The 22,848-nt window shown below is 42.7% G+C and overlaps 1 protein-coding gene across 6 annotated transcripts in view; it reads left to right on the top strand.

The window, feature by feature from the left end:
* The first annotated feature begins 543 nt into the window (after nt 1–543).
* The window catches only part of LOC120796873 (transcription factor COE3), a 66,337-nt gene continuing 44,032 nt past the window's right edge, over nt 544–22,848 (top strand). For all 6 annotated transcript variants that reach the window (XM_040140018.1, XM_040140015.1, XM_040140017.1 and 3 more), the window contains exons 1-6: nt 544–972; nt 1,261–1,417; nt 1,732–1,795; nt 2,140–2,195; nt 4,221–4,294; nt 6,087–6,155. In XM_040140018.1, the coding sequence (XP_039995952.1) occupies nt 842–972; nt 1,261–1,417; nt 1,732–1,795; nt 2,140–2,195; nt 4,221–4,294; nt 6,087–6,155 (551 nt within the window). In that variant the 5' untranslated portion in view covers nt 544–841. The remainder of the gene's footprint in view (nt 973–1,260; nt 1,418–1,731; nt 1,796–2,139; nt 2,196–4,220; nt 4,295–6,086; nt 6,156–22,848) is intronic.

Here is a 22,848-nt window from a genome sequence, read left to right as displayed (position 1 = left end):
TGGAGCGAGTGAGTGTTCTCAGGCTGCCGCACTACGGGGCTGCGCCCGTGCGCTGGAGCGCCGCTGCCCGACAGGAACCGTCACCGCGCCATATATGGTCAAAACCACGCCCCCCTCGGCGTCATCCTCTGACAGCGCCTCTCCCGTGGGTTTAGAGTTTTGGCTCCCGGGAAAGATTTCAGTCCTCGGGGAAAGAGGGCTTAGTTTTGCATGTTCCCATCCATCCTGCACGACGCGAAAGGGCCCCTTATCCACCTCTCCTGTGTACTAGGAACACCTCCACTGGTGATCAGCCTTTGCCTGTGTTTGTCTTGTGGAGAAGCAGCAGCACCTTTTTCAGGAGTGGGTTTTTTATTCAACAAGAAGTCCTGAAGGTTTTGGACGCGGTGCTTCGGGGATGTGGGCACTTTGAGAGCGGCATCACCCACAAACACAAACAACTGCCATCGATTTTTCTGTGAATAGCACGCAAAAAAAAAAAAAAAAAAGAAAAAGAAAAAAAAAAAGAGAGAGGAAAAAAAAAAGAAAGAGAAGAAAGAACAACAAAGAGGAACAATAGCAACACACAAAAAAATCTTGTCTATTGAACAATTCACTTTTCCAGTCTGTGGATATCGCTCTAACTAAGTACAGCACTTTGAGAATTGTTCACATCGGACGGACTGAAGAGGGAGGCAAGACCTGTGGACCGGGTTTTCCCTCGCAAGTCTGAATCGGCTCTCTCTGCTTATCCCGTGAAAAAAAAAAAACAAAAAGAAAAACAAACCCTGAAGGATAACACGCTTGGACGTTTATTTCCCTAATTTCGCAGGAGGCTCTTTTTTCACGCAAATTGTCCTAAATGTTTGGGATTCAGGAAACTATACCGCGGGGTGGGACGACGATGAAGGAGGAACCGCTGGGTGGACTGAACTCGGTCCGCTCCTGGATGCACACAGCTGGGGTGGTGGACGCAAACACAGCCGCCCAAAGGTACGCATGCCAAAAGCATCTGATTTTTCTCACGCATTCCCTCCTCATCATATCGACCCCTCAATCCCCTGAATACTCTGTATCAATTACGGTCTCCCAATAAATGCCCCCCCTTCGGCTTTCCCTTCTTTCATTACACGAGATTACCCATTATTGTGACAAATCAAGAAATCTCCCCCGTACTCAGGCGTGCTTCTGCATCTCCAATGTTTCCATCAGCTTCTCCATCATCTAGTATCCCCGGTGTCCGGTGCTTAACCGAGATGGTCTCTTGTTTTCTCCCCGCAGCGGTGTCGGCTTGGCACGGGCACATTATGAAAAGCAGCCCCCTTCCAACCTCAGAAAATCCAATTTTTTCCATTTCGTCCTGGCGCTGTATGACAGGCAGGGTCAGCCCGTGGAGATCGAAAGGACAGCTTTTGTGGACTTTGTGGAGAAAGAAAAAGTAAGCGGTGTATTTTACAAAATACATGCACCCCTGAACATAATCAGCACATGCATCGAAATTATGCTCTCTGAAATGGCAATGGGTTACTTAGGGGAAGTCACGTGTAATATTGATTTAAAAAGAAAAAAAAGAAAAAAGCTCAATTCGTTGATGACAGAGAGTCGTTTTAACAACTAAAGCTGCTTCTCTTCTTTTGCACAGAAACTACGAATCATTTTTTTTTTCTTTTTGAAAAAACACACAGACATGTGGCGATGATAGGCAGCTGTTTTGTTTGATGCTGATTTTTCACAAACTGTTGTCTTCTGCAGGAACCAACCAGTGAAAAAACTAACAATGGGATACATTACAAACTACAGTTATTGTACAGCAACGGTGAGTTAAACTGACCTTCACATTTTGCAAACACGTGCAAATAAGTCAAATATTAGTTTGTCTGCCTGAATATAACCGCATAATAATAATAATAACAGTGATAAAAACAATAATGATAATAATAATAATAATATGATAACAATAATTATAATAACAACAATAATTATTATTATTATAATACAAGTCTGATAATTTTATTCATGTAGAAAGACCCTGAACTCTATAGTTTTTTTATGACATGTTACCAAACTTTTTCCGAGGGCTTTCTTCTTTTTTTTAAATTTTTTATTTATTGCCTACAATTCCTCAAAATTCACAAGTGGTCTCGTTTTTTCTCTCCCCAGGCGTCAGAACAGAGCAGGATCTTTACATACGGTTAATCGATTCCATGACGAAGCAGGTAAGCTGCTGTTACACTTGTGTCTGCGCGCAGTGCAGCGCTGCTCACACCCATGCATGGTCCACTTGTGCGAAACCTTAACACGCCGTGCAAATTGTCACCCCTGAGATATATATATATATATGTATACACACACAGACACACACACGCACACACACACACCACGGATTTAAAAAAAAAAAAAAGCTTGCAAAAATGGCAGTTGTGGCAGAAAATAAAATCAAATTACCGGTGTAACAAGAAGAGACAGCTTCCATTTCGACTGTTTACGTTTGGCCATATCATATTGCAAGACTCCAAAGACAATTTCACTCTGCTCGAGTTAGGCTTCTTTCTTCAAGCTCAGTTTGTCCAACATTAAAATTTAAACGCTGCGTCTGCTCCATATGATGTTATTTGACTTCTCCTGCAAAGAAGCAGAGGTAACGCTCTCGAGATATCGTTGGACATTTGCATAAAGTATTACATTTATAAATGCTCATATTAATATTTTTGATGAGTTGCATTTCACTCATCTTCACCGCAAAACGTCTGAGTGACTTTTAACCCAGAGCCCAACGCACGAAATGTTATTATTACGTCTAAATGCACATTTTAAGCCCCGGCCAAAGATTTGTAAACTTGATTATAATTAGGGAAATAAAATCAGGCATCCTTATTTCAGCTCCCCATCTCATGTTTTGTTATTAAATGGAGGGTTTAGGTAGAGCCTTCTGAATAGAGCCGTGGTGCCTGGGCCACCGGTCACAGACAACATTCCTGTGCGAATGATCCGAGTCAATGACGCAGAACAGGCAATTTATGGATTTCTGTTTCTACAGCTGCAAATAGCGACATAAATCAAACCAATATAGATAATCGCCCGGTTCTCGGAAAAAAAAAAGAAAAAGAAGAAGAAGAAGAAGAAGAAGAAAGCACACACACACACACACACACACACACACTCAAACACACACACACACAAAGACACACACACACACATCAGGTCAAGTAGGACAGCTTAAAAGAAAATGAGAGAGAGAGTGATGCGACCTGGTTCAGATATGTCACTTTTTCAAAGTCACTCTCTCATATTGGCCTGAAGCGCCCCAGAAAAAAAAATTAAAAAAAATGTAAAAATCATAGAATTTATTTATGGCAGCAAAGCATAAACAAATACCACGCTGCTTATTTATTGTAGTTTTGTTTGAGTTATTTCGTTATTTTTTGAAGCATTTTATCAATAACGTGATGCTTTCCTTGCCTTTACACTCGGTTCCGGCTAAGTACGAGGGAGTAAAGAGTCTATCCTTAGAAAGGGAAGAAGGAGGGAGGGATCGAGGGAGGGAGAGAAGAGCGGCAGAACTGATAGCTCCACGCCATCTGTTTCAGCCAATGCTCAAAAATTACTCAACCGTACCGCCAGACACCGCTTTTTATCCACAGAAAGATCATTGTTAGCGGCTCAAAATAAACAACAGATTGCCCATTAACACTTTCCCCCAAATATCCCCAGATTATAAGCATATTGATGACACTTCTATTGGATCTCTCCTTATGAAAATCTCTCTGTCTCTCTTTCTCTGTCTGTCTGTCTGTCTGAGCCAGAGGATATTATCTAGATTAATAAAAAGAAAACCAAAATTTATTTTTTATTGTAATCATTATCATTACCATTCATTTTATAATTATATTTTTTTATTATTACTGCCACTAAAAATATTGTTGTTGCTGTTATTATCGTTGCTCATAAGAGGTATTTTCTTGTGACTGTTTATTTGGGTAGATGTAATTGATGTTTATATAAATTCATATAATTTATAACACTGTGATGATCTTAACCACATTCTTACTCAGCCTTTGCACTCATCTAATATTTGGTGTTGTCCTAACATCATGTGTATTCCTGCCCTGATTTATTTTTATGAAGTTCAAAAACAGCAGCTATGTTAGTCTAATTATTTGTGAATTCATGCATGTGAATTAATATGTGTTGTAAGAGATGACTGTGTTTTCACTTTATTTCCATCTCATTTCCTTTCAAAGGCCATAGTTTATGAGGGCCAAGACAAGAATCCAGAAATGTGCAGAGTTCTTCTTACTCATGAAATTATGTGCAGGTAAGCATTATTCTTGCTCTGTCCATTTTGCGGATCCAGGCAAAAAATACCCCCCCCCACCCCCCTCCCCACCTCCCCCCTTAAATAAGTTTAGACGCTCATGATGTGATGCAGCAATCCGGACTGTCCTGTGGTCCTTCAGCAATCACACACACACACACACACACAGAGAGAGAGAGAGAGAGAGAGAGAGAGAGAGAGAGAGAGAGAGAGAGCTGCTGTCATTTCTAACTTTGATGTGACGTGATTCAACTTTGAGATGAATATGAGTATGACAGAGTGAGAATGAACTGAGTGTCTTTTTCAGTGAGGGGAAACTGAATGTTTAGTAAACAGTCATTGACACAGTACACAAGTTATTTTCTCAATTTTTACTTAATTGATTTTTATATTTTAAGACTTGCAATGTCTTATTTTATGCCTGCCAGAGACAATGTGTTTTCTGTTAAGATATGCGTGGACGTAGCATGCTGTGTATCAGTTGTTTTTTAGTTTTTTTTTTCCTTTTTAGCACAGAATCGGTTCTCAGTTGATCCCACCTGTCAACAATGATCAGCGAGCCTTTTAGCGTCATTTAACCACATAAATCTCAACCTCTCATATTGCGCTGCTTTTCAGCGGTGTCATTGATACTTAAAGGAAAAATGCCTTTTGTTGTTATTGTTGAGCTCAGCGTGAGCTTTGTGAACATTGAATTCGGATACTGTCGGTTAACCTCTCCTTTGTTGCATCGGTGCATTGTTCAAGTTAGTGGTTGAGAGCAAGTGCACCATGAGAGCTGAGAATGATTTGTCTTTTTCCATGCATAAACTCATCACTCACACTCAATTTATACATGCATCCATCACTTATTTGTGACACGTTGAATATGCTTGTGCTCTAGAGGTAATATTTTTTTTTTTTTGTCAAGAGGAAGTGTGTTTTGCTGCTGAATAAAGAACTACTTAAGCTGCTGCATATAATCAGATAAGCAGATATACATAATAAAAGCAGTTATAATAAGAATAGTCGTTTAATCTTATCTTATTTTTTAGGCTTGTAAGACAGTAGTTTTTGAATTATATTTTTTGCTCTAATACTTTGCAGCACCTTAGCTATAAAACACATCTTTATTATTGCTGCGAGAAAGTCATGTAAATCAGACATATTTAAATAGTGTGTGGTTGACTGACAGTGGCTTTGCACAAAACCTTTGTTTTTTCTTTCTGCACCATATGGCAAGAATCAATCTTATTCACATATGTATATATGTTTTCATTTCGCATGGAGGCTGGAATAATGCATTTGTTTATTTTTTTGCAGTTTTGATTCAAGCTCTAATCAAAGAAGTGAAAGGCAGCTTGCTATAGGCTTAGGGAGGAGATGGTTGAAACATGTGGTGGAAGATAGATTAGTGCTTTTGAGGACATAATTGATAAATGCCCCGCAGAAATATTGGTTGAGGGTGGCACCTTGCATCTCCCTCAGAAATAGCAGCTTGGCAATTAGAGGTAAACAAAAGCTGAAGCTGTGAAAAGTGACTCCCCTGCCTCCTGGCCCAATCCCCACTCCCCTCCCCTTCAGCACCAAGCCAAACAACACAACATGTTGTTTTCACCATTTTTATCAGCCATCAGCATCAATGGAATGGATAGATTGAGTGAAGGAAATCTCATGGCCATTTTATTCCCGATATCAAAACCACTCCAAGGCACTTCATAAATGTATGTGGTCTTGTGTGCATTATTTATCTATTTTTATTTATTTAGTAAAGTGTTGCTTGCTCTGACACACACTGTCTATGTTCCTATAGCCGATGCTGTGACAAGAAAAGCTGTGGAAACAGGAACGAGACTCCATCAGACCCTGTGATCATTGACAGGTAGGTGGTGCGGCTTCTTCTGTGTTTGTGAACGGGGAAGGAGTGAGTGAGTGAGCGAGTGACTGCCCGACTAAATGGATAAGCAGCCACATGGATGAGCTAGGGAACAAATGAGTTCCCTCCCGGTGCGCCAGACGGCCCAGTTGGGCTGACTTGCATCTTATGGCCCACAGTGTGGGAACCGGGGGTGATTCTGTGTGAGTGGATGAGGGGCGTCTTTCCCAGGTACCTGTGCACTGAGGGGCGGTCACCACCTGGATAGGGTTTGCTCAATCACAGGTGGCTCAATCACTAGAGGATCATGCTGGGAATACACCTAATTAGCTTAGGCAACTTCACATTTATTTGGCTGGCTTCCTTTCTTTGTTTACGACAGTGATGCTTACACTGTCAATAGTTGTTTTTCATTGACTGTTTCCTTCTCTCAAGTTAGCTGTGAGCTAGATGCCATTAAACTGTCGTTTTTGAAGCGATAAACATTTTATGTCTGCTGTTTTATTCTGCACCTTCAGGAAAGTTACATCTGCCATATTTATATTACCTTCATCTCTCTCTGTTTTTTCTAAAGCGGGAGGATAAATGGTCTTCTTTCAGGCATTGACATTTTTCTCACACTGTGAAAATATATGTCCTGGTCAGTCCGAATATGTTTAGGTAGGTGAAAGTGTGCGCGCGCGTGTGTATGTGTGGTGGATATAGGGGCGAGGTAGGGGGTTTCGTTTGAGCGTCAATCTAAATGTAACTCTCACCACGTAGTAGAGAGAGACAGCAATGCTAATGTTTGACTAGCCGGAATCACTGTTTGCTTAGTGGAGAATGCCTGGTATCTGACAGAGGGGACAACTCTCTTATTAGTAATCAAATAGGGCTGAGCAGTTGTTGCTGCCACTCCACTCCAGCGGCTTCTCATGCATCAGGAAGTAGGAGCTGGCTGCCCTGGGAGCCTGGATGGATTACCAGAGCTACTGCTGTCTGAACTCAAACTCACACAGACACACATAGCACGCACAGACGAGGACACAAGCAGGCAGACAAACAGACACGCACACACGCATGCTCATCCTCATACGCATGCGTGCTGTTTCTATGTTGTTTATGCTGTTGCTCCGGTTGAATGTTTATATTTTTCATTACAGTCGCAGTGTGCGCACAAGAAGATATGTTTATGACGGTGTAAGGATGGAGCTTTTTTTTGCTGTATCTGGTACCAAGTGGATTGCTTGATTTATTAGTCAGGTGCATTTCCTAGTGAAAGCATGATAGTTCAAACATTAACATATAACTTGAGACTTCTACTTTGCCTAATTTCCTTTGCTGCTTTCATGTGTGCTTTGTGTCGCTCTGCTACCTTTTTACTGCTCAGAGTTTCGCATACCATTGTTCTTCAATCTGCGGGACAAAACATGTAACATAAGTACAATAAGCAAAATGAATGCATGAAGAATTAAAGTCAAGAAGAGGGGTGGGAAAAAAAAAAAAAGAACTGGGGGAAAAAAGAAGCGGATGGATATTGTAAGCTCAACTGGCTCAGGGAGGGCTCGGATTTTCATTGTGATGAGTCTGAATAGGAGTAGAGTATCCCTTTCCTTGCACAATGAGCAGCTCTGTTGAAACACAAAAGCATATGTTCCTCATTAGACCCTCCCATTGTCTCCATGTCGTAACTATGAGCCCGTCAGCTCACCCTAACAGACCTACACAGGTTCCCAGTGGCTGAAGGAGGCTTGCAGAGAGGGGTGCTTGTGAAAGGTTGCAGGGTTTACCATGAGTTACGGACGTGAACACAGCACACTGTAGGTTTGCTACGCAAGAATATTTACTGCAATTACTTGACTATTCCCGCTGTGCATATTGGTAAGCTTTTAGTTAAAGCGTCCATGTTTTACAGCCATTTCTGTGACATCTGTCATTTTCTCATGCACATCATTACAGGCACCTGTGCTGCGGTCGCTGCTGGCAGAAACTGATTATTTCCAATTGAGTAGAACATAGTTGAGTGACATAAACCTAGAGGAGAGGTTTGATTGTTGAATCAGGCATGTCTCATCTGTCTACAATTACAGTATGAAAAACAGCTAGCAGTGCCACATTTCCTAGAGAAACAGTAGCATGGTCGATTCTTAAGAAACAGATTTGGAGTGAATCATTGATGGCGTTCATTCGCTGTAACATTTTCCCAGATGGTAAGAGGGGAAAGCGCACACAGCTAGCTGGCATCTAGCAAGACATTAACTGGCGTTCCCATGGATCTGGCATATCCAACGGAGTTTGGGAAACTTATCATTCCAAATGTGTCCTATTTTCCTGTGGTCAAGCCAGACATCTGTTTACCCTATTTTCTCTCAGAGTTTTGATACAGATTTTCACTCAGATTTTTGAAGAGGAAGGATTCTCTTAAAAAAAAAAAAAAAAAAAAGTTGGTTAGATATAGGCCCAACAGCTGTCACAAAGTTTTAGCACTGCTCAGTCTTTAAATATTTCAGCACTTACATTTGATGCCCTTGCATTATTCATACTCATTTTTGGATGAAGAAAGGCCCTATTTTTGTTGCATTTGGGTGGGTTTATATGTGTTGTGACTCAAATTTCAATGTCTTTTGAGAAAGTCGGTATATTTTGCTCTACAAAAAGTCTATTGTCTTCGATGGCGTAAGTGTATTTTTTTTCTCTCTTCCAACATCAAACCGGATTAAAAATGTCAGAGCCCGTAGCTGCTTACATTAAATAGAGAAGCAGTGTTTGCAGTGTGGTGTAATCATCTCTGCCCTTTATAAATCCAGCAGTGCTACAGATATCACATTTATAAGTTAATGGTGCCTTAAAGTAAGTGTGGGTGTAGGTTTATTCAGTCGTTAATTTGAGTCTTTAGAATTATAGTGATGAGGTACCAGTATCTGATTAGATGGTTTTCCCATTTACAGTGCATGTAGTGTATAGCCAAACATAACTCAATTTGCGATGACTCTCCTGCTCTGGTATCTGTCTTCACTCTCTTGCATATTGACTTTGTCTTCTCTTGTGTTAAAGATTAGATACATTGTTCAGGCTCACACATGGATTTTGTAATAAGACAGCACATGTTGTTGAAAGAGGGGAGAAAATGACTCGTTCTGCGTGTCGGGGTTCAAACGTCACATTTTACTCGGCGAAGCCGGAGCAATTTGTGCAAGTACAATTGAGATAGACAGAGAGAGAATGTGTTATCAGTGTGTATTCTACCCGTATATGAATTTTGAATTTAATGTATGTTCATACAGTTTAACATCCTGTGTCAATTTACGCTGCCATCCCGAAACGGATTCTGGAACCAGATCTAAACATGTCAGCTCCATTTATTCCAGTGGCTACGGCACTCCCTTTCACTTCCTGTCACAAAGGTCAAAGAGCACTGACCTTTGGAGTGCAGCCCAGCCACTGAATAATTCATGACATTGACTTGTTTTTCCCCTTATTTTTCCCCTTGTCTCTTTTTTTGGTCAGCACACATGGTTGTGCTGTGGGAGGCTTTTATTCATTTAGCTCATTTATAAAGGCCTCACCGCACCTGTTCGTGTGTTAATGCAATTACATTTTGGCCTAATGTAAATTTTGCTTAGCTTTCCGTTATGTCCCTCATTAGTGAGCCTGTTTTTTCTAAATGACTTTGCGTTATCGTTCATTTGTGGAACACCTACGAGGTCATTTCCCAGAGTGCACTTGACTTGTTGTCAAGTTGTTTACCAGAAACAAAAGACTGCAGTCTTAGAACGTCTCACATGTGGTTCCCTCGGCCTTCTAAGAAACAAATCGGAAAATGTGTGTGCTCCCATCTGGTTTTTGCAAAACCGTGATTACCTCCAAAAGCTGAACAAATGCCAGTATTTATAAGGTCAGCCCTTTATGTGGAAATGTGATGTAAATGAGAATCAGCGAAAGGGGACATTAAACAAAATTAAATTCATTGTCTCCTTTAATGTCATTTACATTTTTGGCTAAGCCCTGGCCTGTCAAAGAGGATTTCTAAAACCATTTTAATTGCACATCAGCATTGGAAAAGAGGGTGTGTTTTCACTGAGCGGCTGTCGCAATAACCTGCAAAGAGAAGTCTGTTTATGAAGTACCTAAATGACATGTTTTCACTGCATCTGCAGAGGGGCAATTAAGATGGAACTCAGTAGGTAGTGTTAATCTAGCACTGTGCTCCAACCATCCATAATGAAAATGATGCAGTGTATGGGGTCACTGTTGTTGTGACTGAGAGTTGATTGCTGCAGGTGTTCCTTCTAGATTTTTTACATTATGCCATTGAGCTGTGGGACCTGCGCTGCAATGTTTTTCTAAGCTTTACAGTGAGTCATTTAAAGCTGTTAACTTGTAAAGTAAATGTTTCTGTCTTTCTATATTTACCCATAAATGCGCACACCTTTTATTTGTGGCTTAACAATTTATCCATCGTGGGGGTTTACTTATGGCTATGTTTGGCGTAATTCATGTGACAGATGTGAATTTTTGAAGCCCATGGAGAAATGGGAGAATAAACTGGCCACCCCTGCCTAAGTCGACATGATGTTTGAGTGAAGCCTGTCTCCTCCTGAGCCCAGAGTAGGAAGAGCAGGAAGTGTTGAGAGTGAAAGCTGTACTTGGCAGCTCTCCTTTGGCTTGCACTTGCCGAAAAATGAAACCCAGACCCTCTCTGCAGCCTCAGAGCCAGAACCTCCTTCCCAGTGCTCCAACATCCAGGATTGGGTAATACTGTTCACTAAGCAAAACATTACCTCAAATTATTCTCGCCCTGTTTTCTATTCCCTCCTCCCTCGTGTCGGTTTTATCGCAGTTTGTAAATGTCAAGACACGTACAAAGACGCACAGTATAAATGATATTTTCCAAATTATGCTCACATGTTTGGGTTCACATGAGTGGCGGCTGAACGTAACGTGGTGCCTGACGTTCCCGAGGGAGACCCACCTCACTAGGGTAGGATTCCCCAGTGGCATCAGCTAATGGCAAGACTTGACAACAGCAGAGAAGCCGGGGGTGTTGTGTTTTACTAGCGCTGAGCAGGGGTGATGACTTTAACATGTGTGCAGAGAAAGGCAGAGATGTTTGTGTGCCGTGTGTGTGTCTCGTGTGTGTCTCTGTGCGTGCACGCACTTGTATTTGTGTGTGTGTTTGTGTGTGTGTGTGTACGTGCTGTGCTAAAGAGAGAGGTGTGCAGTACGAAAGAGTGGCGCGGGCCAACAGAGCGACGGATTCGGCTCCAGCTTGACGGCAGTGAAAGACGAAACATGGTTCCACATGTGTTGAGAAAGAGCAGTCCATCTGTCCATGGAGACAACCCCTCCCCCCTTCACCACCCCCTTCTCTTTCCCTCTTTCCTTCTCTTCCTCTCCTTCTCTTGCTCTCCTCTCCCCCCACTCTTTTACTCCCCTGGTTCACTGCTGACAGAAACAAGGCCAGAGCTGGGGTGATGGGATGAATGCTGGGCCAAGAGCAACACTGGACTTTGTATATACACACAGTTACACGCACACAGACACACGCACACACACACACACACACACACAAACACACACACGCTGAAGAGAAATAAGAAAAGTTTATCAGAGGTTTTTATGTTTTTATGTGTTATTAAAGTTTAGTTTTTAGTTGCATTCACGGACTCGGTTTAACGCAGCGTTAATGTGACTTAAGTGCGGCTGCGGAGCAATGTAAGTGATTTATTTTGATATTATGAAAGAAAACAATCCATTAAGATTTATTCACTTTTCCCTGACACACTGGTGCAATAAGCCACCATGGTGAATATCTTACATTATTGAAATTAAGTCTGAAGTAAATAAAACATGCCACTCTTTCTCAAATATTTAGCAGCTCTCCTTTATAATTAAACTTTGTAGCTGTTTTGAAGATGTTGTTTGGATTCTTAAAGCATTAATGATGCCAGAGCTTTGTCAAACAGCTCCTGATTCTTTGAATCACATTTAGGTCACTCAGACCCGTGTTTTTTTAGCCATTTTTTCTTTTGAAAAAGGGTCTCCTTTCTTTCTCTTGGCATGTTCTAACTCCCATTCAATCCTTATTAGGTTTCCCCTAATTGTCAAACAAACTGTTGGGTCAACCTCAGTCGTATCTGGCCGTAAAACAGCACATTAGGCCCTGGTGAGGGATATATATGTGGTATTTCATCGGAGACGGAGTAATGCTGGGGTTTTATGGTTAAGTACCAGTTCACGCCCACACCATTTGTTTCACATTAGAGTGGAGGTTTTGTAAATCAGATCAATATGTTCGCTGAGATGTGATTCCTTGTCTGGATCTCCCGAGTCGTTCTTTCCTCAAGTATTTTTCTTAGGGGACTGGTTGTCGATGCACACTCCTCCGCTCCGCTCCCCTTCCCATCCTTCCCCTTTTCCCTACCTCTGTCAGTCCCTCCCTCCTTCTCCACCTCAATCTATTTCCATTTTCTGAATGTAGCAATTTGTAGTGTGACACAGGCAAGATTAGGATGGGAAGCAGTCTGAAGATTTCATCGGACATGGTCCTGCTCCCGCTGGTGTGAGGTCACAGGACAAAGATAGGAGAATTCAGGGATAGGGTCATCAGTTACCTCGGGGAAACGAGCTGGTCTGCTGGCTGCTCTGTTGGCCCCAGGGGTGCCTGGGATGTGTCGGAGGAGAAGCCCCAGAGAAAGAGCCCTGAACCAGTGTCATTTATTAAAAGTGACAAGTTATTTCTAACTATAGCTCTGTTTTTATTGTTTTACAATGCTGTCATTTGGAACAGTGCCCCTGTGTTCAGGCATCACAAACAAATGATGAATGAATGAGGCGACCTGCTTTTTTAACATATACACATGCTCAGTGCACTTTGGCGACACTTGTGCAGTTAAATTATATTACGAATTTTGTTGGGGTGTTTAAATTAAACAAATGTGCAAGTTTGATAAAGATCGACTGTTTGATAAGTGTAATAAAAATATTTCACCATTCACCGGTTTTCTCTAGGACATTTGTTCAGTAAATTAACAACAGCTTACAGTATGAATCTCGAGCTGACCTCTGCATAATCAGTTCCAGAAGTTCCACAGAACATGACCACACTGTAGTCCATGTGTGCACAGAGTGTAGGGCCTCAGCGTCTATTTCAGTGTTTGACTTGGTTGGGCTTTTTTATTTTGGAGTTTCTTTATAAAAAAAAAAATGAAAAAAAAATGTAAGATTCATCCTAATAATGGAGGTATTTATTCAATGTTTGACCATTGCTCTTCATTGAGGGTCACCGAGGTACTCTGCTCCCCCTCTTTTTTTTTTTACTGCCTGCCCCAACTGCGTTAATGATATATGACAGAAATTTCCTTGTGCTGGTTCAGTGGCAAGAAAGGTCCTGGCTAGTCTATATCAATCCATCTGACTTATGTTCCCATGTCTTGAATTACCGCTTGATGGAAACCTGCTGCGGGCTCCTTTTGCCAATTGAAATCAGATCTCCTCCACAGCCTGGTGTGATATTGATCCATATTCAACACCCAGGCTGCCGATCGATCAGTATTGATTTACAATAAAAAACACTCCTCTGCTTGTTCAGCACTGCGATCGATACTTTAAAGCAAAAGAAAAAAAATGTAAAAAGAAGAAAAACAGGATTGTGCTTTTTACCATGCAGTGACCAGCTGGAATATATAAAAATGTGAGGAGATTCTTCATTTCATTAGAGGAGTATGAGTTTAAGTGACCAAACCTTGACCACACCGGCGACCAGCAAACACTTCTGCAGTGAACAATCATCCTCTCCCGCCATGTGAGACAAACCAATAAAAATGGTTTAACGCGATGACACTTCTATAAGGACTCATTTATTGAAGGAGGTGTGTCTGTTTCTGAATTAGTGGCACATCTGCACTGCAATGGGGAGTGCTAAAACTGTCATATCAAATCTATCTGAAAATTGAAATGGAATACTAAAAGTGGTGGATCAAGCCCGAGCACTTTAGCTTGATTTCAGCGTGTTAACACGATGACATGATTTCCTGTGGTTTTGATATTAATTAGTGTCTCATTCTCTATCCCTCCCAAACACGCACGCACGCACGCACGCACTCGGCCACTCTCTGGGCCTCTGCCTCCCCACACAGGCCATATTATGCCCCGGCACAATGCACTGAAACAGAACAAAAATTACATTCACATTCAATCATTTCCCCCAGATCTTTCTTCCAGTCTCTCTCTTCTTCCTCTTCTCTCGGACTCCTCCCTCAAATAACTGTTCCCATCCAGCAGTCCAGCAGTCCCCAGGCTGGCAGCATCCCAACACATCTATATCCCCAATCTATGACATCAGGGAGGTTTATATATATATATATGATGGGGAAACCAGAACCATTTGAGAAGATTTTGAGATGCCTCCCCCATCATTTTTTCTGTTTGGGGGAGCTTTTTTTTGGCTAAACTGCACATGGCAGGCAGGCTTTTTTTTTTTTTTTTTTTTTTTTTTTTTCACTGGAACAGGCCAGTCTGGGAGTCATTATATGGGGTGATAAAGCAAATCCAATTGGGTCAGGTTCCCCTCCACACAGTGGTGGTGGCACCAGCTCTCCCTGCCTCACTGCTCGTCCCTGACTGTGTAAGTGCTGGTTGTTTGTTTGTCCTAGAGAGGCTGGGCTGGGGGACTAATGCAAACCCAGGGGCCAGCCAGGTCGGAGGCGACGGTAAACCCGAGCTGCCTGGTGTAGCAGTGCTCCCTCGCTGCCGGCTTGGCCTTGTTTGGACTGCAGCTCTGGTTTGCTTTCTTAGAGGGAAGCTGAGCCTCCGTAATCACTGAGCCTTTCGCTCGGGTGGGGAGCAATGCCGAGACTAGGGGGAGTGATGACATAGGTCCGCAGAGGCCTGGCCCGGTCCACCCCTGCTGCTCTTAGCATATTTATTTTCTCTTCTCATTGTATGGTTTAAGTCACACCATATTATGTTCAGACCCTATGCACGTGTACAGGCACTCAGATGTGATGAGGTGCATGGCGTAAAGCTGTAGGCTTTGTTTTTACTAATAACGCCGGGGATTAGTGACTTGCTGACCTCAGTGTAATCTTTATTAGTCTGTTAACCATATACTATAGTTATGAATAACTGATGTGAGAGCAGTGACAGACATGCAGTTCTGGACAACACTAATGGGGAATTTAACCAAATCACATGCCATTATTAAATCAATACGCAACCGATTATTTAATGTTATGTCTAGATAAATGTATTTTTCTGTCAAAGTGGTCCAAAATCTTGCAGATTTAGATAAATTAAGACACCCATCTTGCACCCTGGGCACTCCTGAAAAATGTTTTATTCAACATTACCACTCTGTTCTGTTTTGTTACGTTATTGAAATGGGTTGTCGATTCGAATAGAGTCAACCTGGTGGGCCAATCTCATTGTAGCCAGTGGAGAGTGAAAGCCATCTCTGCAGTATAGGCTCACCAGAACACACACAGAGATTGGACAAGGGGGGCAGTGAGAGCGAGAGTGCCTTCTCCAGATGGAGATCCCAGATATGGGGGAAAATGTCCGGGCGATTTTCCAGGGTTTCCATAATGGGAATCTACCCCTTGCTTGCTTATTAAGTTGTGCACACAAGGAGGAGTGAGGCGAGAGATGGAGAAGAGAGGAGATAAGGGCAGGCGAGGCGAGAGATGGACAACCTGCGTGCCGTCACCTCTCTGTTGTAAGTGTCAAGCAGACCCTGTCGGAGAAATCACAGGTCATGTGGATAGATGATTGTCAAAGCACCACATTGATATAAGGGCTTTCTTTTTTTCTTTGAGCCACGGAGGCGCATGATAAGATTTGTTTTTGTTTTCTGTTGGAGAGGGAGAAAGTATGACATTCAGGTCAGGAAGGTCGGCGCTGGGGGTCACAGGGTTGCAGCCTTTTTGGTACCTGAGTAACCTCACATGGCTAAGCCATTTCTCAGGCTCCCTGAAATGATGGTGGGTTGTGGAGAGAGGTGGGGGGGGGGGTTGGTTGAAGGGGTAGGCAGGAGAGTGATCTATCAGCGGCAGCAGTAGACATGCAGACAGCATGGTAGCTACTGCAGCTAAACAGAGTGAGACAGATAGGCAGAAGTCTCTCATACGTAACACCGGGAGCTTTAAGAAGACAGTGCTGAGTGTTATGGATGCTTGACATTGACCTCTTAGACAGAGATGGTGTATTTATCAAGGTTGTAGGACAATGGTGTATTTGTTTGTAAATTATGTAGTTCACTGGGTGAAATGCTACTTTCCTCACATAACACTTGCCACTTTTGTAAGATAAGAACAATCTGTTTCTATTCCGCCCTTTGTGCTGTTTGTCAGCTGTTTTCTACAAGGCTTAGAATTTAGGTGATCATATTTTTGAACACTGTCAGTTCTATCAAGTCAAATCGTCTTTAAAAAAAGAAGAGGAAAAAAGCTCTGAAGCTTACATTTTTCTTGAAGAGAAATATTTGTGTACAGATAGGCCTGTCATTCTGTGAAACAACATTCATGATTCTTTTATTGGTGCTCAGCCATCACCCCCTCTCTTCCTCTGTGGAAAAAAGGGCTAGTCTACAAAGTGGCTTTTTGTCGTTTGAGAGAAGTAAACTTCATCAGGTCGACGGTGAGGTGTGCTTCACATGTCACTCAGTCGAGCTCCCTCCTAATGAAATGCTGCATACAGATTTCTGCCTGCGGGCTCAGGGGGATAAGACCGTGGTAACAGAATGAAACAAACCCCTTCCCATTCCCTTCACTCACACACACACACAAACACACACACTTGCAAAAACATACACACACAAACACACATTCAGACAGCCATACACAGACACAGACACACACACACACACACACACACACACACACTCTTGCTGGAGAGCATCCATGTGAGGAGATCCAAATCTGCAATTTATTCAAATATTGATATTTCTACTTGTCAGGAGAAAGGTGCCTTGAAATTTCCTCTGAGTACTCCTGTCAAAAAAATAGCAGGAAATATGTCAGATAATTCATAAATGGAGTTCAGCGCTGCAAAGTCAGTTGGGAACAGCAAAAATATATATGCTTGTCAATGAAGAATAGGAGCAATATTGCAGAGCCTGCTGCTCATTCTTCCATCATGTCAAGCAAACAGCTTTTGCAGGCCCATAAGTGCATGTTTCTCAGTCTGTGTGTGTATTTGTGTATATGCATGTATATTTGTATATGTCCCCGTGTATGTACATGTGTATGTATATTTATGCATTTGAATGTGTGTGTGCTTTGGCTATGTTGTGACTCCTACTTAGATGTGTTTGTTATCTTTTTCCATCAAGACACCCCATTTCCCATCCTGAAGCAGCCAATGGGAATGTGTCCTATTTTTTTGCAGAGGTCCGTAACCGGACGCTGGCCTCCATGTGGTTTGAATTAGGGCCCCCGAAACTGTGAAGGACGCCTCGAATGACGTGAGGCACTTGCAGACCAAATTCCATTCTGCTGAATGGTGGAGAAAAAAGTTCTCCGGAATCCTCCGAGATTTTTTGTCTCAGGCCCGCCAGCGATTAAAACAGGGCGGAAACCAATAACTCAATGAATCATAGGGCAACGTCCCATGAAATCTCTTACCCCTCTGTCACACCCTCATGCAAACCCAAATCAACTCAAACTCTGCTGATTAGTCTTTTTTCCAAAGTGAAAAAAAGAAATCAGACAAAAGTCTTGTTCTTTTCTCCTGTTCATTGAACAGAAGTTTCAACACTCTGAGCAGAAAAGGCACTCTCTCCCCTGCCTCCCCTCTCTGTTAGTTACCTCCATTTTGACAAAGTGTGGGCTTCCTGATGATGCATCGCTCGAACATGTTGTGCCAAGGCAAGACAGAATAGGACCCCACATATCTCCTGCGGTCATGTGATGCCATAGTTCATAGCAGTTGATGAGATGTAGCTTGGCACAGCTTGGGACCCATCTGGGAGATGCAGATACGCAGACAGGAGAAGTATTTACAGCAATGCATCTGCGTGCTTGAAAAGCTATTTAGCATATGCTGCTATATGAGAGAATTTGCTTTGCTGTTGCCAGCTGCAGATTAGTCTTCGTTTCTCAAAAATCTGACAGAACAGCTGATCCATAGTAGAAGACGGCTAGCATTGACCAAAAAAATGGTTTATTGTGTTACTGCAGCAAATTATTCAACATTTTACTTAATTGCTCCTGCATTACGTTGAATTATTTATTTATTTTTTAATACTACAGGAAAAACAAATTGTATTTCCAGTTTTTCTTGTAGCAACAATAACAAAGTCAAGCAGTGCGGTAATGCTGCTGCCAGCACTGGACGGTTTGTTTCTGTTAGCTCTAGCAGAAGTCAAAGCCCATGCTGCTGTTCTGACTCAAGTGGCTGATATGTTAGGCCATCTAGGGCATGGCAGGCGGTTGACAGTCCATGCAGCCTGTCTACCCACAGGACATCTCCACACAGTGTGTCCACAGTGGGGCCAGTGCTGTCATCTGGGCCCACTATGGACCACTGCTCTGCTGACAGTGAGAGGGTAAACGTTTACCACCTCAATCCCCCATTAACTCGGTGAAGGCGCTTCGATCCTCTGTGAAAATAATGATATTGATTGGAGCTTGGCTCTACAAACGAAACGGTTGCAACTAAAAGAGGGATGGGCCCTTGCATTAGAATATGGGATTTTCGAGGATAAAAGAGTGTTGGGATCTTGTTATATTTTTCCTCCCCACCATCTCCCTCTAGCTTTCCCCCACCTCCTTGTCTCCTCTCTTTTTGCATTTTTATGTGTGTGCATGTAGTGTGAGAGCCCGTGTGTCTCCTAAGATTACCCTCCGCTATCCTTGCAATCAAACAACAAATGACAACATCATTGCTCGGGCCCTTTCAAAATACGACACAAAAAGTGTGTTGTAGCTACATTAACTTGCAACAACCCCCTAATAGACCCTTGTGGGTTTTGTATCTCTCCCCCCTTCTCTCTCCTCTCCTCTCTCTGCTAGGCTGTCACATGTCCACCCCCCTCACAGTGCGAGCCTCCGAGCCTCGGTGGAGATCAGGAGCTCCCTGTCGGAGGTGCTTTGTCACGTAGCCCAGGGAGCGTGGAACTCACCCAGAGCTGTTGAACAAACACAAGCACAGGGGCTGTCAATAGCAGCTCCGCAAACTAATTGCCTGTCAAATGAACCACCCTCGTTAAGCTGCCCTCACACACGCACACACACGCACACACACGTGCATGCACTGTGACATTCATACGCTCACACACACGCACACACACCCACACACAGAGCTGATTTGATTCAAAGAGTAGTGATACCTTGTTAGAAGAAAAGACACACGAGTGGCACTTCTCTGTTTGCCGTCTTGTTTCTGTGATCGTTACCGGCGTGTGTAGTGCAGTCACCGTGAGATTGCCTTTTTGTTATTATTAAGGGGAACATAGCGTTGTATAGTATAGCTGATGTAATCCAAACACATCCCACACACCCTACAGTATATAAGCTTGCGTAATATTTCAGTTTTTAAAACCACTCATTAGATGGTAGCAGAGCTCCATACGCCAAATGTTATTGTTTTTGTGTTTGTTTTTTTTTTGTTTTTTTGTTTTTTGTTTTTTTTTCCTCTGTAATCATTAGGCGGTAGCAGTGGAGTGCCCAGCGCCTTGTCTGGGTGCCTGTAACAGTGCTGTCGGATTGACACAGCTGGGGAGAGCAGCTTGAGGCTGCACGCTCAGGAATACACAGGGGTGTTCAAAGCCCCTCTCTGAATCCTGATCAGAGCGCTGCCCCGGCCAACTGATGGCCTATTAAATATACATGCGCAGAGGTCAGAGCTGGAGGTCCCGGCTTCCTCCCAGCCATGTGCACTTAAGCGGAAGGGCTGGGCAACAATAAAACCTCCTCTCGCTCCAGCGAGCTCTCCCCTGACACCCTCACCTCCAGTGTGTACGTCAAGTACTGTACTCACCTAGCGCTATATTACAACTGCCTTTGTGAAAAGGCCAAATGATGCATTTTTTACATGGTTATTATATATTTATATTCAATAACACCAAGGACCACTCTCGCGTCTGTCTGTCTTCCGTTTTCTTTTTCTGTTGTCACTGATAAATAGCCTTGCTCGATACAAGCGTACACAGAGTTTGAAGTGAGTCTACATCCCTCGTCTTTATAGTTTACCCGAGATTGAGACAAGAGGGTAGAGGGAAGAGCCCCATAATGGCCAGTCATGATTAACATATTCAGAGTGACACTCTCTCTGTGTTCGTTCGTTAAGCCCGGTCTGTCTGACTAATGAAGTGGAGCGGCAGTTTATCAATTAACCCAGCACTGAGCCATTTGTGCTGGGGATAACTCTCGCACTGGGTGTTATGGTGATCCAGTTTGGTGCCCTTTAACCTCCACGAGTGTCCAACAAGGCAGGACTGTGTGACGATGACAGCAAGACACACAAGTCAAAATGCAGAGAAAAGGGTGTGGATTGATTGGGTAATAGGATAATGAAAAAAGATCTCTGCAAACTAACATTGGGGGTTTTCGGCATTCTCAGACTTCGCATAGATCATAGCAAACAACTTAGTGCTGTCTCTATTAAAACAAGCCCTCCCCTGCCATTATCTTTCCCCCCACTGCTCCTTCCTCCATTTCACATTGTTTGTGTTCATTAAGACATGGGCGACCTGCCTTATCCACACATCAGACCTAGCTCTCAAGAGTAATTGCGATAGTCTCGCAGAGGATAATGTGGTTTAAACTCAGTATAGCCTGTCTATTAGGGGAGACATGATGGCAACCACAAATAATAAAGAACTATTTATTCCTCTCTCTGTGACGCTAACTAGGTAACATATCAAGCCAGCACCACTAAGGGTCTCCCTTACTGTCAGATATGGCACCTTCATCCATTCCCAATGGCCCTTGCCTCGACATCTCTGCTCTTCATTTTCTACATGAGCCTGGTCATAAATGCACACACACCTCATATATATTTGATAGTTAATATTTATCCTCGCTAGGGAAGTGCACTTTACATGTGGTAACATACGATTACCTGCAATTCTTATAGCAAAGAAACAAAATCGATATGGATATATAATTCATGACGGAGGGGCTATCAGTTTTTATGGCTCTCTATCCCGGCTCATTAAAGTTTTATCGTAATTGACTGCAAGCAAGAGTTTTTAAGGCATGTTTCTCCCTCACTTTCTACCTTTAATAATTAAGTAAAGTTTAATTGGTTGTATTTTGAAGCACCTAGTGGATGATAGGAGTCTCCCAAATTCAGAACCATGAATTATATAGTGATATGTTATGCATTAACCTGTCAGTTTGTTCATTTGTTAATGCAGAAAAGTATGGTCCCAACCCCCCCCCCCCCAAAATCACATCCAGAAATCGAATAGCTGGCTGGGCCCTTCAAAAAATTCCTTTTTATGTCTTTCATTGCTGTGTTAATGTAGTGACATGACACTGTCACTCAGAATGCTCCCATCCACTGCTAGCCCCAAATCGACTCCGCTGATTGGTGGTCAACTTGTTCTCTTGAAGGGAGATTGACAGACGGAAAATTGCACTCTCAGATTTCACCCTTCATTCGTTGCAGTTGTTCTTCCACTCGTCAACTCTCCGCCGTGCCTGAGACAGACAGAGGCTTTATCCATTAGCTGTTGGCTTGGCGGGTGGGTGGGCAGATTGAGGCGGGATGGAGGAGGAGATGGGGGTAGGAAGACAATCCTACATTTGAGCACTCTGAGGGAAAATCAATCATGTCATCATAAGTGAGAAGTATGGATGAATTTCATCAGCTGGTTCCTGTCCTATTCACGCCGCTGGCTTTCTGACTGGCCTGTCCCTCTGATTGGCTTTCTCAATGACCCTTAAATCCGAAAAGGGAGAAGATTTTGAAAACACTTTAATAAGAGAAATCGGACAGTAGTTTCAGGGTTACTATTTCCCACTTTGCCTGCTGCTACTCTGTGGGAAACCTCAAGTGGTTTCTCTTGACAAAGTGGTAATAGATTTACCATATGATTTTTTGCCAAACCAGAATCAGGCAGTTTTGTAAGAAAATGTTTCTCAACTATTTTCCGTCCACTGCAGATATGATGAAGTGTTATAAAGGGCAGCGGCGCTCTGCCACTGAAAATTAATTTTATAATTTTACCCGTCATCTCACAAGGTCACAGATGAGCACTGAAAGCATCATAGGTATAGGGTGTGAAGCAATCAAAAATGGATGAAAGTGAAGACATGGAAATCGCAGATGAGAAATTGACAGCCGTTTATAGCCTCGTTGTTGATGTGAGTGACAGAGTGAGGGAGAAAGTGAGAGAGAACGAGTGAGAAGGAGAAGGAAAAAGGGAGAGTTAAAGTGGTGATAAATTTAATGGAAAAATCAAATACAAAACACATTCATTCCTCTAAACTTGATGCTTCAGTCGTTCTTTTCTTGGCCTGTGCTAAGCCTTAGAATAAACTGTCACTCCTTATCGATCGCATCTGAATTGTTACCGAGATTTCTGAAAAGTAGTCTTGACACACACCCCGCGAATAGTAATCTTGGGAGATGAGAACATCCAGACTGAACAGCTAACACCCCTGACTTAAAATAAAAGGGGCTTTTCTCTTCTCCCCTTTTCAAATCCAAGCTAATACACTTTGGTGAATTACAAATTCAGTGATAAATATGTTGCAGTGAAAGATTTTGCCCT

The sequence above is a fragment of the Xiphias gladius genome, chromosome 11 (genome assembly GCF_016859285.1).
Source record: "Xiphias gladius isolate SHS-SW01 ecotype Sanya breed wild chromosome 11, ASM1685928v1, whole genome shotgun sequence".
NCBI classification, from domain to species: Eukaryota; Metazoa; Chordata; class Actinopteri; order Istiophoriformes; family Xiphiidae; genus Xiphias; species Xiphias gladius.
The sequence above is the reverse complement of the archived record's forward strand: the minus strand, read 5'-3'. Positions and strand labels throughout refer to the sequence as shown.